General features: G+C 42.7%; 1 protein-coding gene across 1 annotated transcript in view; it reads left to right on the top strand.

The window, feature by feature from the left end:
• The window catches only part of LOC104922533 (dolichyl-diphosphooligosaccharide--protein glycosyltransferase subunit STT3B), a 75540-nt gene that overhangs the window by 53784 nt on the left and 7705 nt on the right, over positions 1–14051 (top strand). Inside the window, exons 5-13 of the mRNA XM_019264225.2 lie at positions 148–247; positions 1753–1851; positions 3754–3900; positions 8059–8107; positions 8794–8948; positions 10271–10482; positions 11699–11886; positions 12678–12849; positions 13371–13544. Coding sequence (XP_019119770.1) covers positions 148–247; positions 1753–1851; positions 3754–3900; positions 8059–8107; positions 8794–8948; positions 10271–10482; positions 11699–11886; positions 12678–12849; positions 13371–13544 — 1296 coding nt within the window. The remainder of the gene's footprint in view (positions 1–147; positions 248–1752; positions 1852–3753; positions 3901–8058; positions 8108–8793; positions 8949–10270; positions 10483–11698; positions 11887–12677; positions 12850–13370; positions 13545–14051) is intronic.

Below are 14051 nucleotides of genomic sequence, written 5' to 3'. Positions count from 1 at the left end.
GTGGAATAAATAATCACACGGGTCAGTCGTTTCTAAATGAAGACTGCTTCAGGAAGGATGATGTTCTAGTAGGTTGACTGACACGTCTTTGTGTGTGTGTGTGTGTGTGTGTGTGTGTGTGTGTGTGTGTGTGTGTGTGTGTTCTAGGTTTCAGCATGGGGCGGTTATGTGTTTATTATCAACCTGATTCCTCTGCATGTGTTTGTGCTGCTGCTGATGCAACGCTTCAGCAGAAGAGTCTACATCGGTAAGCCACACACACACACACACACACACACACACACACACACTCAAGCACGAGCAATTAAAGCAGACAATAACTATGCGCGTGACTCCATGTTTGAAACTCACCCACATACAGTAGCTGAAATAGAAGCTGACCCTGTTTGCAGATCTTTTCCCATTAGAATAGAAATGTATGCAATAAACTCAAACACTATTGCTGCTACTGGCAGCCCGAGCATTTAACCCTGAAACTAACTCAAATGCCCAGACACGCCTGTGCTTATCTCTCACAACCGTAAGCATTCCATCACTGGCAGTGCAGACATCCGCACACCCACACACCACTTAACAGTAAATGCAGCCACCTGCTACCTGATCCTCTTTATTTTTTTATGTTTTTTTTTTTTTTTTTTTTTTTTTTTCCTCCCCACAAATACCAGAGCACCGGGGAGGAGGATAGGCTTGTTTTTCCACAAGAACATCCCAGCTTCACCGAGCACATGGCACATTATCCGTCTACTCAGAACTCGATTTCACTCTGTCAGAGTCTCCTCCATCCACACAGAACGTCGCCGGCTTAGCTGTGAACTCGCGTCAGCCACTTCCAGTTGTGGCTGAGAAAAACGATGCCGTGTCAAGTATCGTTTACATATGATTATAGGTCGTACTCACTGTAACCACAAAGCTAAGTATTTGAGAGCTTTGAAAATAAATGATGGCCTCCTCACAGTAAGAGGGATCTGACCTACGTCTGCTCTGTCTCCACGCGGCTCTTAAACTATGAAATTCTACTTGACAATGCTGTTAGGTGAAGGGTTTTGTTTCCCTCCACCTTCATTGTTCCTCAAGGATGTGTGCAGCCAGAGCGTCATCCAGCAAAAGAGAGATGGAGGAACACATTGGTAGGCATATTCTGTTGACAGAAATGTCTGATACCCCTCACCTTCTCTTCTTTGCATCCTGCAGCTCCTCTTTTCAGAGCCAGGTGTCTCTCTGCCACAACAAGTGAACACCCCAAAAAGGGAAAAAAAGAAAACTCCCATTTTTTAATAAAATGACTCTCAGTCTATGTTCCCTCACATTCATCTCTCTCCGTCTTGAGTCAATAGCAGATGTGTGAGAAAGGGATTGCTGAGGGCGGTCACAACTACTTCAAAAATGAGGCACACTCTTCAGGAAGAGTATGAAATCTTAATTAAGCTGGTGTGTCAGCGAATCGGTTCCCCCTACAGCTACAAAGGTGGGAGCTGCACCGTTCTCAGCACCATCGTCTCACTCCAGGCCTCCACGACACACTGCACCGAGCCAGCTCCATTTTCTCAGTTAATGATATTAGATCAAGTATTTTGTATTTACTCCCTCTGATGTGCGACAGTGAAAATCAATAGACATTAAATCTCTCCACTGAGGTTGATTTCCCTTAGTGGGAATCAAACTGGAGTTTAGTAGTGCAATAGTTGAATTATTCTGATTGTCTGCTTTCTTATCTGGTCCGCCCCCTCCGTCTCTTCTCTTTTCTTTCAACAGCTTACAGCACTTTCTACATCGTGGGTCTCGTGCTGTCGATGCAGATCCCTTTTGTCGGCTTCCAGCCAATCAGGACCAGTGAGCACATGGCCGCTGCCGGTAAGTCCAACCCTCTCTCTACCTCCACAGTGGCTGACCCTGCATTCCTCTAAGAAGAACAAGTTCTCACTTTAGAAACTTTGAACATGAACGCTGCTCCGAGGGTGATAATGAAGTCAGCGTTTCTTGGAAAAATGTTGCAGCCCGAAGTTTTGATTCTATCACAGCGCTCCCACCACATGTCGAAAAAAGGTCGTTTTGGGTCACTCTCTTGTAAACAGCTCAACTTTTTCCTCAGGAGTTAGAAAGTTAGTGTTGGACTTAAACTCATGCTCATTGTTAACAATTAGACAGCTGTTTAACAATGAGCTAACTGTATCAGTGTGTACAGCTGCTCACATCTGGCCAAAAATTAGCTTTTGCTAAAAACAGACTTGTGTTATGTTGCATCTCGTTTGAACACTACGTGGAACATTCCTTTTTACAATTAAATAAAGTGACTGAGCAGACAGTCTGTATGGACTTTATACAGTTTCGTACAAGGACACAATGATTCAGTGCAGCGATTTTTTTATTATTTCAGCCCTTTCATGTCAACTTCCTACCTGCCCTGTCCCTGCCAACAAATTCATGCTGCAAAACACAGGAGAACGGTTCAGGCTGACTGCTGCAGTCCACGTATTAAAGGTGTGATTTTTACATAAGCCACTCACTTGTTATCCGAAGCACCTTACAGCACAGTGGACACTTTAAGATCGTTCGGCTATAGCACGAATTGAATCCTCTCGCGCCGACAGCGTTAGTCATGCTCAGCATGCAGAAGAACACAGGACCTTCTCAGAATACATTTACCAAATAAAAATAATAAGTAAGCGGCTTCACGTGCCACCCATATGGGTTTAGCACTTTAAGTACTTTTCATTTTTGGCTTGTGGGTACTTTATTAAAGCTTGTTCAGTTTTGCCTCTCAAGACTGGGCCCATCTGCTGCCCGACAGCACGGATGGCTGCGTATGTATGTGTGCGATTCTCGTGTTCATTTACATCCAGATTGGGTGAGGACTGTCTTTGGCAGTTTTATGAAGACTGAGCAGCACCTTTTTTTTCTTTTTGAGAAGGCTAGGGTGTCTACAACACAAACAGCATTATGAGGCTTTGAAGAATCCACCACCAAAAAAAATCATCTCTGCCTCTCTCTGTTTTTGGGCCCCCCGCCTTCTCTTTCTGAAAGAGCGAGTGTGTTTTCATGTCGCCAGGGTAGCAGCTGCTCAGAACATCTGGCGGTAGCATTCAGGGAGCACAGTGGGAGACAGGAAGAGAGTGACAGAGCCGTGGTCGGTACCCTTGAGATGTCAGCACCTCAGGCGGGCAGGCAGGGTGGCATAGAGTGACAAGCGTGTTAGCACCATGGTGGCTCTCCAGGAGACAGGCAGGGACTTAACCTTGGAAATGGGTGAGACATGCCGTGAGCGGTGGTGGGCTACCAGAAGAGTAGGGCGATATCACACAAGGTTTGTCAAAGAAATGGGAGGTGACGAAAGGCAGGGAAACCAGGCCGCTATTCAATTTTTTATATCGAATACACCGTGCAAACAAAGAGACACAGTGGTGAAAATGGCACCGAGACGGTGACAGAGCAAAATAACAGAGGGAAGTGTGACTGAGGGGGGGCTGCTTAAAGGAAAGACAAGGCGAGGGCTTATTCACACAAATCTGTCTCATGCATTTGAAATATGTTGCCTAGTATTTGTCTTTGACATCTGCATGAGCAGCCAAAGGGGGCTTTTATGAAACACTTTGTCGAGAATCCTGCCAAACTCACGGCGGCGCTTCTCAACCACGTAAACCTGCCTCGTACCCTGCAGGAGGCGGCATGAATCAGGGCCTCCTAACATATTCAGCGCCAGATTTCTTTTTGTATATTTGCTCATTCCTTCATTTCTGTCTGTGCTGCTTCTCTCAGGTGTGTTTGCACTTCTCCAAGCCTACGCCTTCCTGCAGTATCTGAAGGACAGGCTGACCAGACAGGAGTTCCAGACGCTCTTCTTCCTCGGGGTTTCTCTCGCTGCCGGCGCTGTCTTCCTCACTGTAATCTATCTCACATACACAGGTCTGTATGTGCTCACATGCTTTGAGAGCAACATTTAGCCGTCTTTATTATTTTGTTGCACTTTTAAATAGAGCTGAAACAATTAGTTTATGAATTGATTAGTTGTTGGACAGAATATTACTCAGGGCAGAATAATCCATTAAGTTATTTGTCAGACAAAATATGGCAACAATTTTTTTAAAAGTTTCTGCTTCATAATTTTTAGGAGTTGCTGCTTTTCTGTTTTCAAATGTCTTCAGGCTTCAGACTGACAAACCAATCAAACTGAAGACATCACCGTGGGCTCTAGGGAATATTATGACATTTTCTGAGCTGAATTAATTGAAAAAATAATAACTCATTTATAATAGAAAAAATAATCATTAGCTGTAGCCGTCGTTGTAAGCAATTACCACGAGTTGCAAGCAGTGTCATGGCTTGGCAAACGCAGAGTCTTCTCATTAATCAGTATACATATTAATGAACATAAACAAACAATGTTTTTAATTGAAAAGAAGTTGTAACCTGTATTAATGAATGCTATGCTACTGAAGGTCTTGATATGTTTACGCTGATGTTACAAGTGTCATTATTTCTCCTCTCCACACGACTGCAAGCATAACATACAATATAGTACAACACAATATACATCTTTCCATGGAAGTGTAAACCATTACAACATGAATTTGTCGAGGTTATCAACAACAGAGATATTCCTGCACAAACCAAGAAGTATAACGTTTTTGTCTCCCAAATAGAGCAATGATATTCTGCGAATGTCAACACGTGAAATCAACAATGTCTGAGAAAATAAAGATGCTAGACGAATGAACAAAGTGCTACTGGGTAGTAAAGTTGGTGAAGACGAGATCATCAGATCATCTCATGTGAATGTTAAAGCCTAACTGCTGTCAACAAAAACTGACATCTCACATCAGAATCACTCATCATAATATAACATCCGACTTTCTAATCATAGTTTTACAGTACAGTATTGAAACTGATGATAGTAGATGTTTTCGCCCCCGTCTGTTTCTGTGTTTATTAGAACAGTATGTTAGAAATTACCCCGCTCTTTGGCTGTGATTTGTTCGACTAATAGCCTTTTGTGCCGGATCAACTAGATTAGATTTTGATGGTGATCCAGATCTGGGATGGGAGCCATTTTAGATTTTTTTTATTTTTTTCAAGGTTTACAGTTTGTTACCCGATGGTGTGACCTGCAGCCCTTCCAGTGGGCTGCTAATCAACGTTTGCTTTAAACCTGGAAGGCAAAGGATAAACAAATGCAAACTCATGGATACCGCAGCATGTGCTAGTTGGAGAGGTGTCGAGCGTTGGTTGCTCTGACCAGTCCTCTGAGTGTCTTTTTCCGAGCTGGTGGTGTTGTGTTGTTTTTGACTGGCCTGGCTGAACCCTGATGCGCACAGGCAGCTGGTTGAACTTTGTCCTTGTTAATGTTTTTCTCCATTATTTTCAGCTCTGCCTGCGTTTGGGGCCACAGTGGAGGCCTCCAGGTTTCAAAACCTCTCATATGTCGCCTCCTTGCTTTTATTGATTTTATTTGTCTCCTGCTGAAGTGCTCAGATTTAAGATGAATACTTGGAGTCCCGACCTATTCACACGAGTAACATGGCTTTTTTTCCACATATGTTAGTTTTCTCACCTCTTTTAAGGCAGCAGATAATTTACTCCCCTTAACTAACATTCTGTCGTTCCACTGCAGCCAGGCATTTCACACAGTGCAAAGACATGGTGGCACATTACATCTAACAGCAATATTGGTGTCCTCAGATTGGTTGCCCGCCTGCTTTAGAACTCATTAGCGACTCATGTCGATGCAGACACCCAGTCTCATGAGAAAGCCAGCTTCAGCTGGACGTCTGTTTAGTTGTGATCTGTCAGCCATCTGAATGGAGCAGTGGGAGTCGCTAAACGTTTGGTGACGTGCCAGTTTTGCAGTGAACGTGCGCATGTCTGTGTCTGGCCTGTCAGACTTGTTCATCTCATAGGAATCTCTGCAACAGAGTTGCCTGGTGGGTTTCCTCAGTATCTTGAACATGGAGCCAACTATTGATTGGCTAAATCAGTGTCATCCTTTAAATCGTCTCTCAGCATATCTCCTTCATCTCACTTTTACTGCGTTTTCCTGCCGGCTTTGGTTCAGTGCTTTGTAACATCTTATTTAAAAGGTGTTCTATTTTTTTATTACGGTGATTAAATTACCATTATCATCTGAGTTAGGTGCAATCTCTTTTAAAGAGCATCAGAGGACATGGCTCAGCTATATGTTTGTGAAACATGTCGTAAAATATGATACTAATGCTTCAGTGTTTTTTTTTTTTTGCTGTCTGAGTGTGTGTGAGTGGCTGTGAGAGCCCGAGGCAACACTTGAGAGCTGAAATGTATTCCAGATCAAAGCTTGACTAGAATAAGACATTTGCATGCACACATAAAATGCCCTCTGTCTAATTTGCAGCTTAAAAGGTTTCAGTTACATTTGTAAACAAGTCGATTCCAGTAATTAAGTACCATCAATAGAATCCATTTCCAGCACTGACACATTATCTTCTGAGGGTTTTCTTAGGTTTCTTGCACAGTTTAGAGAAAGTTGTGCTTTCTACAGTTTAGTCATTGGACTTCATAAGAACATTATTTAAAAAATCTAAAAACCTTCAATTCATCGCTTGTTTTTTGTCTTTTTTTCTGGGCTTAGCTGGAAAGAAATTATGCACCAAACATATGTCAGTCTGGTGGCTGGTGATCAAACCAAACTCCCACAGTCCTGATGCAACAGATTATTTGAAGTCCATGTAAAGGCAATTCTGACATTTCTTTGAAAATACATTAAATATGTTGGAAAATAGTTGCTGAAAACCTGTGATAAGACTTTGAACAATATGTTACTGAAATGTGGAGTTAGAGGTTAAAACAGTTTTTCACCAGTTTTCAGTCCAGGATTTTGTGGGCGGTCCTAAAGGGTGGCTCGATGACACGCTGGGGCCACCCTGAGAGATGAATTCATCTCGCTCAGTTTTTTAAAGTTAGTCATGTCATTTTCTGAACTCATCTGACACATTTCAGTTGCTTCAAAATTGCTGCTTGACTGCTCCCATCAGTGGGCGTGGCTTCAGCTCCTTTAGTGGACACGCTCATACTCCTGGAGCTGAGAATACTGCTTCTTTTTAACCTGATTTTGACACCTAATTTCATAAACTTGTTGATATTTTAAATAATTTAAATTTGGCTGGCTGGTTTTCTTCTTTGGTCTGACAAACTCAGAACACATTTATTCTTACTTTACACTTGGTTTTGAGTGTTTAAGGCGCACTGAGGAGTTTTCTAATAAACAAACAAAAGTTCTGTTTTAGTGTTATGATCACATCACATTGTGTGATATCTTTGAAGCATCTCCTCTCGCGACTCATTTGCAAAGCAGATTGTTGTGATGTAAATCACGATTAGTTTGCCTGCTTAACAGTCTTCTTCTTTACCACTGTGACTGGCTGCATTTTTTTTTTTTTTTTTTGGGCATTGACCGTCACCAACTGTTGAATGAAAACTAAAGGCAGGATGTCAACAGTGCTGCTTCACCCCCATCCTTTGGTGTCTTCATGCAGAATACAAACAAAGCAAGGCATCTCCTCGTTGGTGTCATTATCATGTTATTGGTCAAAACCTCCATAGGCCTCCTTTAAACTGTTAATAAATAAAAACTGAGGATCTGTGTTTTTTCTGAACTTATTACTTATTATGAATATTTATCATTGCAGAGAAATAAGTAACAACAGAAATCAGGTTTCCAGGCGCTTTTGAATAAATAGATGCACATTATCATATTATACAATATAGTTCAGCTTTTGTCCATTGTATTTTCCTCAGGCAGTTGCTGCTACACTTTTGTGCAGGCCTGTGGGTCAGATTAAACATTTAATTTATTCAGAACTGTTTGCCATATGAATGATTACATTAAATTGTAACAAAAGACAATCTAATGAGATTATTTCCAAGTTGTTTAAATATATTTCCCTGTGATAATCGACCTTCATCTTCTGCATCTCTACATGAACACATCCACCCGCAGACCTGCCCACAGTCCTCGCATTCCAAGGCTGAAGTGGAATGCATTAACAGAAAAGTGTGATGTATTTCCTTATTGATCGTCTTCTCTTTCTCCAGGATACATCGCTCCGTGGAGTGGTCGTTTCTACTCTCTCTGGGACACCGGGTAAGCTCTGCTGACCTTCACACCCTCACTGTCGATGAAACACTTGTTCAATCAAGTGTGTGTGTGTGTGTTCTAAGATGGCTATAAACTCCCCTCTTCCCCCCCTGTGCACCATCCCAAAGGGGAAAACAGCACAGCCCTCGTGTTGAACTATTATCTTGCGTCCAAATAGCACCAGGCACCCTGTGTTCTCCAAATGCACTGCAACGTGTTTGATATTTCAGCACACCCAATCTACTGCCTCCCCTCGCCGGCCCCCCGTTTGCTGACTGAGGCAGTATGGGAGAGGCTTTTTCCCTCTTTCTCTGGAGGCTGATTCTAATTCCTTAATGTGCTGTGTGTTTTCTGTTTCCCAGCTGTAATCACAAAACACTTTAGAGAGAAATATTTAAAATTGTATAAAAACTGCTGTGTAAAAGCTTATAATGAATAAACAGGGCGCACATAGATCTGACAAAATAGCAGCAAAGAAAGAACATTACTCATGTCTAATGCTAAATGTCTTCATATTTCACCATGAGCATGCTTTGGAGGTAAATTATCTTTTTTCCCTCATAGTTCTGGAGTTAATCGGGAGGATCTAGCGTATAATTTGTCTCAACATTCCCAACGCGCTCAACCCGACATGAATTACATGCTGTCTGTCTCCTCTCCCTCCCCCTCTTTTCCTCGCTCTCTATCCCCAGATATGCTAAGATCCACATCCCCATCATAGCCTCCGTGTCGGAGCACCAGCCAACGACGTGGGTCTCTTTCTTCTTCGACCTCCACATCCTGGTCTGCACCTTTCCAGCAGGCCTCTGGTTCTGTATCAAGAATATCAACGACGAACGAGTGTTCGGTACGAAGGTTTTATTTAAATCACAGCTCTGCAGTTTTGTTTTTGTGTTGTGTTTTTTTTTGTTTTGTTTTTTTGACACAGCCGCTGCTTCTGTAAGCATTTCTCCCACTCTGATTTTCTTTCTTTTAATGATATCCTCAGTGTTATACTTAACACACAAACACAGCGTCCTCTTAGATACTGTACCAGTCTTTCAGATGTTTGTTTTGGATTTGAATTATTTCAACTTTAAACAGAAATGATGTTTTTAGCCACTGAAATATCTCAACTACTGGATGGATTGCCATGAAAGTTTTAACATTAATGGTCCTCAGTGAATCTGACTGACTTCTGTGATCCACCGACTTCTTATTTAGAACCACCAGGAGGTTCAAATTTGTGGTTTTTAGTGAAATGTATGTAGAATATTTCTTACCATATGCACCATGGGAGGTGTAGTTTACATTCCTGACTGAGTTTTATGTACACAGGCTTTTGTTTGCTAACACAGCTGATCATTTCTTGTTCTGATTCAACCTGGACAGTTTCCTGTCCAACCAAACCTGGGAAGAGCTCCAGCTGTCAGTCAGATGTGCTCTATAGAGAAAATGGATGTGAATTCCACTTCACTACTCCATTTTGTCTGTGCTTATTTGTCAGTTGAAGCGGTGCGGTGCAGTCATTTATCCGCTTTATTAACAGTGAGCTCTGATTAACATGCATTCAATTGGAAATATTCCATCATGAGTCAGTGACAGGAGATGGATCATGAGCGGAGTGAATCAGAAGTCTTATCCTTGGATGTGAGCGAATGCCTCCTGGTTCAGGATGCACTCATCAGTTCAGCATCTCTGTGTCTGCAGTACTGTGATGCGCTCTTAGCATCCCACCTTCTTGGAAGAAAATCACAGAGGGGGGCTGAACTTCTTTAAAAACAAAACAACTCCAAACTTTTAAGTTTACAGGCAAAGACAGCCCAGATCAAGGGCAGAGAACCTTTGAGCGCTGGAAACAGTCCTTCAGCAGCCTGCTTTTTGCTCTCAGTTAATCAGCCTATTACAGCTATCGATTAGCCATGCACCTGTTGAGCCAGGTCGGCACTTTTCAAGGACAGAAAAGCGTCCAGCGCTCTCTCCATTTAGGGTTTGAGTTGTATAGAGACTGATTATGCTGTGTTAGTCTAACAACTCAATTTCTCTTTTTCACGTCTTCTCTCACTCTCTGCCCCATTTTCCTCTCTCCTTTATATTCACACCGTCTTTCTCCTTGCCTGACCTTTGTCTGTTCTTTGTTTTCCATCTCCCTCCCACCCACCACCACCTTCTTTTTCTGTTTCCTTCCAGTGGCCCTGTACGCCATCAGCGCCGTCTACTTTGCCGGCGTGATGGTGCGTCTGATGCTGACACTAACTCCGGTGGTGTGCATGCTGTCTGCGGTGGCTTTCTCCAGTGTCTTTGAGCATTACATGGGAGACGACACGAAGAGGGAGAAGCCCCCTGCTGAAGACAGCAGCGACGAGGACGACAAGAGGAATTCTGGGAATCTTTATGACAAGGTCAAGACGGGAGAAAAAAAGATGTTTTTCATGATCATATGATTCCTGAAGTCTAGTTGGAAAGTTTGTGTCATTTCACACCTTGTGCAGGAGTTTATATTCATCACTTGCATGTTTACTCACCTTTTTTTCTGCGAGCTACCGTTTGAGGCAGTTCCATTAATTTCAGCTGTGCCACTTTGTTGAATGTTGATCTGGCTGCTGTCACCGCTCAGCCAAACTGTGTCTTTGTCTATTTCAGTCCACCTTGTAATCACATCATTTCATGCGCTACCCACAACCATCCATCCAGAAATGACATTTTAGCTCCTGTCACCATTTTGTAAAATTGACAAACGCTCTGAAACGTGTAAGCCAGTTTTTTTTTAAGCCAACACGAAGACTTCGATGCTGAAAGTCTGCTCACGGTGATAGTGCCCGTTGCACGTTCCTGCATCACTGCACTGCTGGGAAGAAAAAAAAATGCAGTGATGGACATTTTTAGCTACGCTTGAAGGCTTTTCTGTTAATGCACGCTGCTGCCTATGTATGTTATTAAACATGAAAACTGCACACGGTGTGATACAAACTGTAATGCACATTTCTGCTGATGGTAGTTGGCAAAAACATGTAAAAAAATATAGTAAAGTGTCAGTAATGGAAGGGAATGAAGGGTCAGCATGAATTTGTGGTGTAGGAGGAACAACACATCATGTTTAGGCTTTGTTTGCTGACTGATTTTGTCATTTTTATGAGTGATATTAACCTTTAATTATTCAGGAAGACTCATTAAGATCGAGGTCTTCTTTACAAGAGAGATCTGAGACCAAATGCATGAATATGACATCACAACAATACAAAGTACAGTCCCTCAGTTTGTAATTGGCATCAGTGATTCTTAACATCTCACTCTCTGGCAGATTTCAAATGATGTCCTCACATCTCCCGCCATCTCTGCTCATCTTTAGCCACAGTTCAGGTGTTGGCGTGAGTAATTAGAGGTGCTGGCAAATAAGAAACCCCACACTGTTCCTCCTCACCAGAGTTTTCACAGCCGTAACAGTTCTCTGCCACCCACGTATAAAATAATATTAACTTGTCACGCAGAGGATGCTCTCAGATACATTTCCACAATTAGTCCATTCAATAATTTATTACACTTAATAAATAATAATCTCCCCTCGGAACAGCTGCAGACTCTACGCTCCGTCACAATAGTGTTTGTCTCCCCCTGCAGGCCGGCAAGGTGCGAAAGCACGTGTCGGAGCAGGAGAAGGCCGAGGAGGGTTTGGGTCCAAACATCAAGTCCATCGTCACCATGCTCATGTTGATGCTGCTGATGATGTTTGCTGTCCACTGCACCTGGGTCACCAGCAACGCCTACTCCAGTCCCAGCGTGGTGCTCGCCTCGTACAACCACGACGGGTATGAATTAAACATGCACGCACACTTAAGTTGTAACGCGTTAATGGATGTTAAATAACCGCAAGGAGCCGAGTAACGACTGTAGTAGTAGTAGTTCATAATGCAGAAGGACGGATTGCTCCACCTTGCATGCTAATGAGCACACACTTTGAATATGCACGAACACACAGCAGCGCGGGAAAGAACATATGTATATTTCATAAGAGGTTTGTGGAAATATTGATATGTGCACCTATAAGCGTTGGTATGATTGCCTGACTTGTTTCTAGGTTACAGAAAACATCTGTGGACCAACTGAATTTACAAAAAGCTGATATATTATTCTCTGTGAGATTCTTTACAGCCATAATTATTCTCTTTATGCATTAGGGAGGAAACATTGAAGGCCAAGACTAAATGGTAGACGCAAGTTCTCATACATATATTTATGATACCACAGCACTTCTCAGACAATGATTTAGCCGTGCTACAGGGAGCTGTCACTCTGCTCTTTCTCTTTCTCATACATACGCACCCCCACACTGGTGCGTAAATGCGCACACAGACATAAAATGATTACCATACCTTCGGTTAATTGGTAGGCTGGATTTGATGTGTGCTCCCACTCCTCAAGATAAATTTAGGGCACAATCGTTGAAAGTGTTACATGTTGTTTTTTTGTTTGTTTTTTTAACCCTAAGTTTATTATGCATAGATGCTCTATTTTCAGCTATTGTTGCTCCCTTCTGATTCAAAGTCTAAACTGAAATATTAATAGCTGTATGCCTGTCAACCTTCCTTTTCCTTGCTAGAACGCGTAACATCCTGGACGACTTCAGGGAGGCCTACTATTGGCTGAGGCAGAACACGGATGAGCATGCGCGCGTCATGTCATGGTGGGACTACGGCTACCAAATAGCCGGCATGGCCAACAGGACCACGCTGGTGGATAATAACACGTGGAACAACAGTCATATAGCACTGGTGAGGCCCCGCTGTCTGATTCTCGCCTTTGCGTCTGTGTTGTTGTGCTCTCTGGATTCATGCACATCGAGCGAAACAAATGATTTCTACTTTGTAGACTCTGGCTGATTAGCAGACTCTTGAGTGAGGTTTTTATGTAATTGCCACATTGTATAAAACCCTCTCCCTCCAACAAGCTAGATAATCTTGTTTGTTTAAACTTCTCCCATTGAATTTCCACTGTAGGGGGATTTCAGTTAATTGCTGTCAGGTTCTGTGGGTTTGATTTATTTTTTTTCACTCTGCTGCAGAATGTAGAGTGTTTTCTGTTAAAGCCTTCTAGCTTTCATCTCTCTTGCTTCCTGCACACCGACTGTTGTCTCTTCAGCATCTGTCCACAGGAAATGTAATTACAGGGACTGTAGATATCTCTGTTTAATAATTCCTGTTTTTTTGCCATCACTGTAATTGAAGCATCGTGTCTTGTGAAACTGAACACCCTAATTATAGTAGCACGTGTCATTCTTTATCACCGTTTCTAGGTGGGGAAAGCCATGTCGTCCAACGAGAGCGCAGCCTACAAAATCATGAGGTCGCTGGACGTGGACTACGTGCTGATCATCTTCGGAGGCGTAATCGGCTACTCGGGTGACGACATAAACAAGTTCCTGTGGATGGTGAGGATAGCGGAGGGAGAGCACCCCAAGGACATCAGGGTGAGTGTGAGACAGCAGCACCTGCTGTAGGACAGCAGCATCCGTCAGGAGATCACGTTAGCACATAACGGTGAAATCAATGTTTCCTCTTCACTCTTACAATGATGCTCAAGGACAGACTCTGTTTAGCCCGCTGTGAGGCATTCATGACACGATATCCGTGACTTTGAAGAAAATCCTGAACTGTAGCTCAGAGTATATCAAATTCACATTTTCAAGTTCATGATGTCCCTGTTTTTTTTTTTGTTTGTTGCACCACACGTATCTCTGAATAACAGCAACAAAAACATTCAGTAGGTGTAGACTCACAAATCAGAATATTCTGAGTTAAAACCTGCATGTGCATGCAGCAAGTCAATAGTCAGATTTCTCCTTGACTTTATCTTTGAAGCATTACACTGCTTCCAGAGGGGACTTGCAATGTTTTCAGTCTTAGGCAGTATCTCTGCTCTCACATCACGACTTTACAAGTATCAAGTCTTAGAAACCCGACACATACATGGCCAA

Source organism: Larimichthys crocea, chromosome XIII (genome assembly GCF_000972845.2).
Source record: "Larimichthys crocea isolate SSNF chromosome XIII, L_crocea_2.0, whole genome shotgun sequence".
NCBI classification, from domain to species: Eukaryota; Metazoa; Chordata; class Actinopteri; family Sciaenidae; genus Larimichthys; species Larimichthys crocea.
Note: the sequence above shows the minus strand (reverse complement) of the source record. Positions and strands in the feature narration are given on the sequence as shown.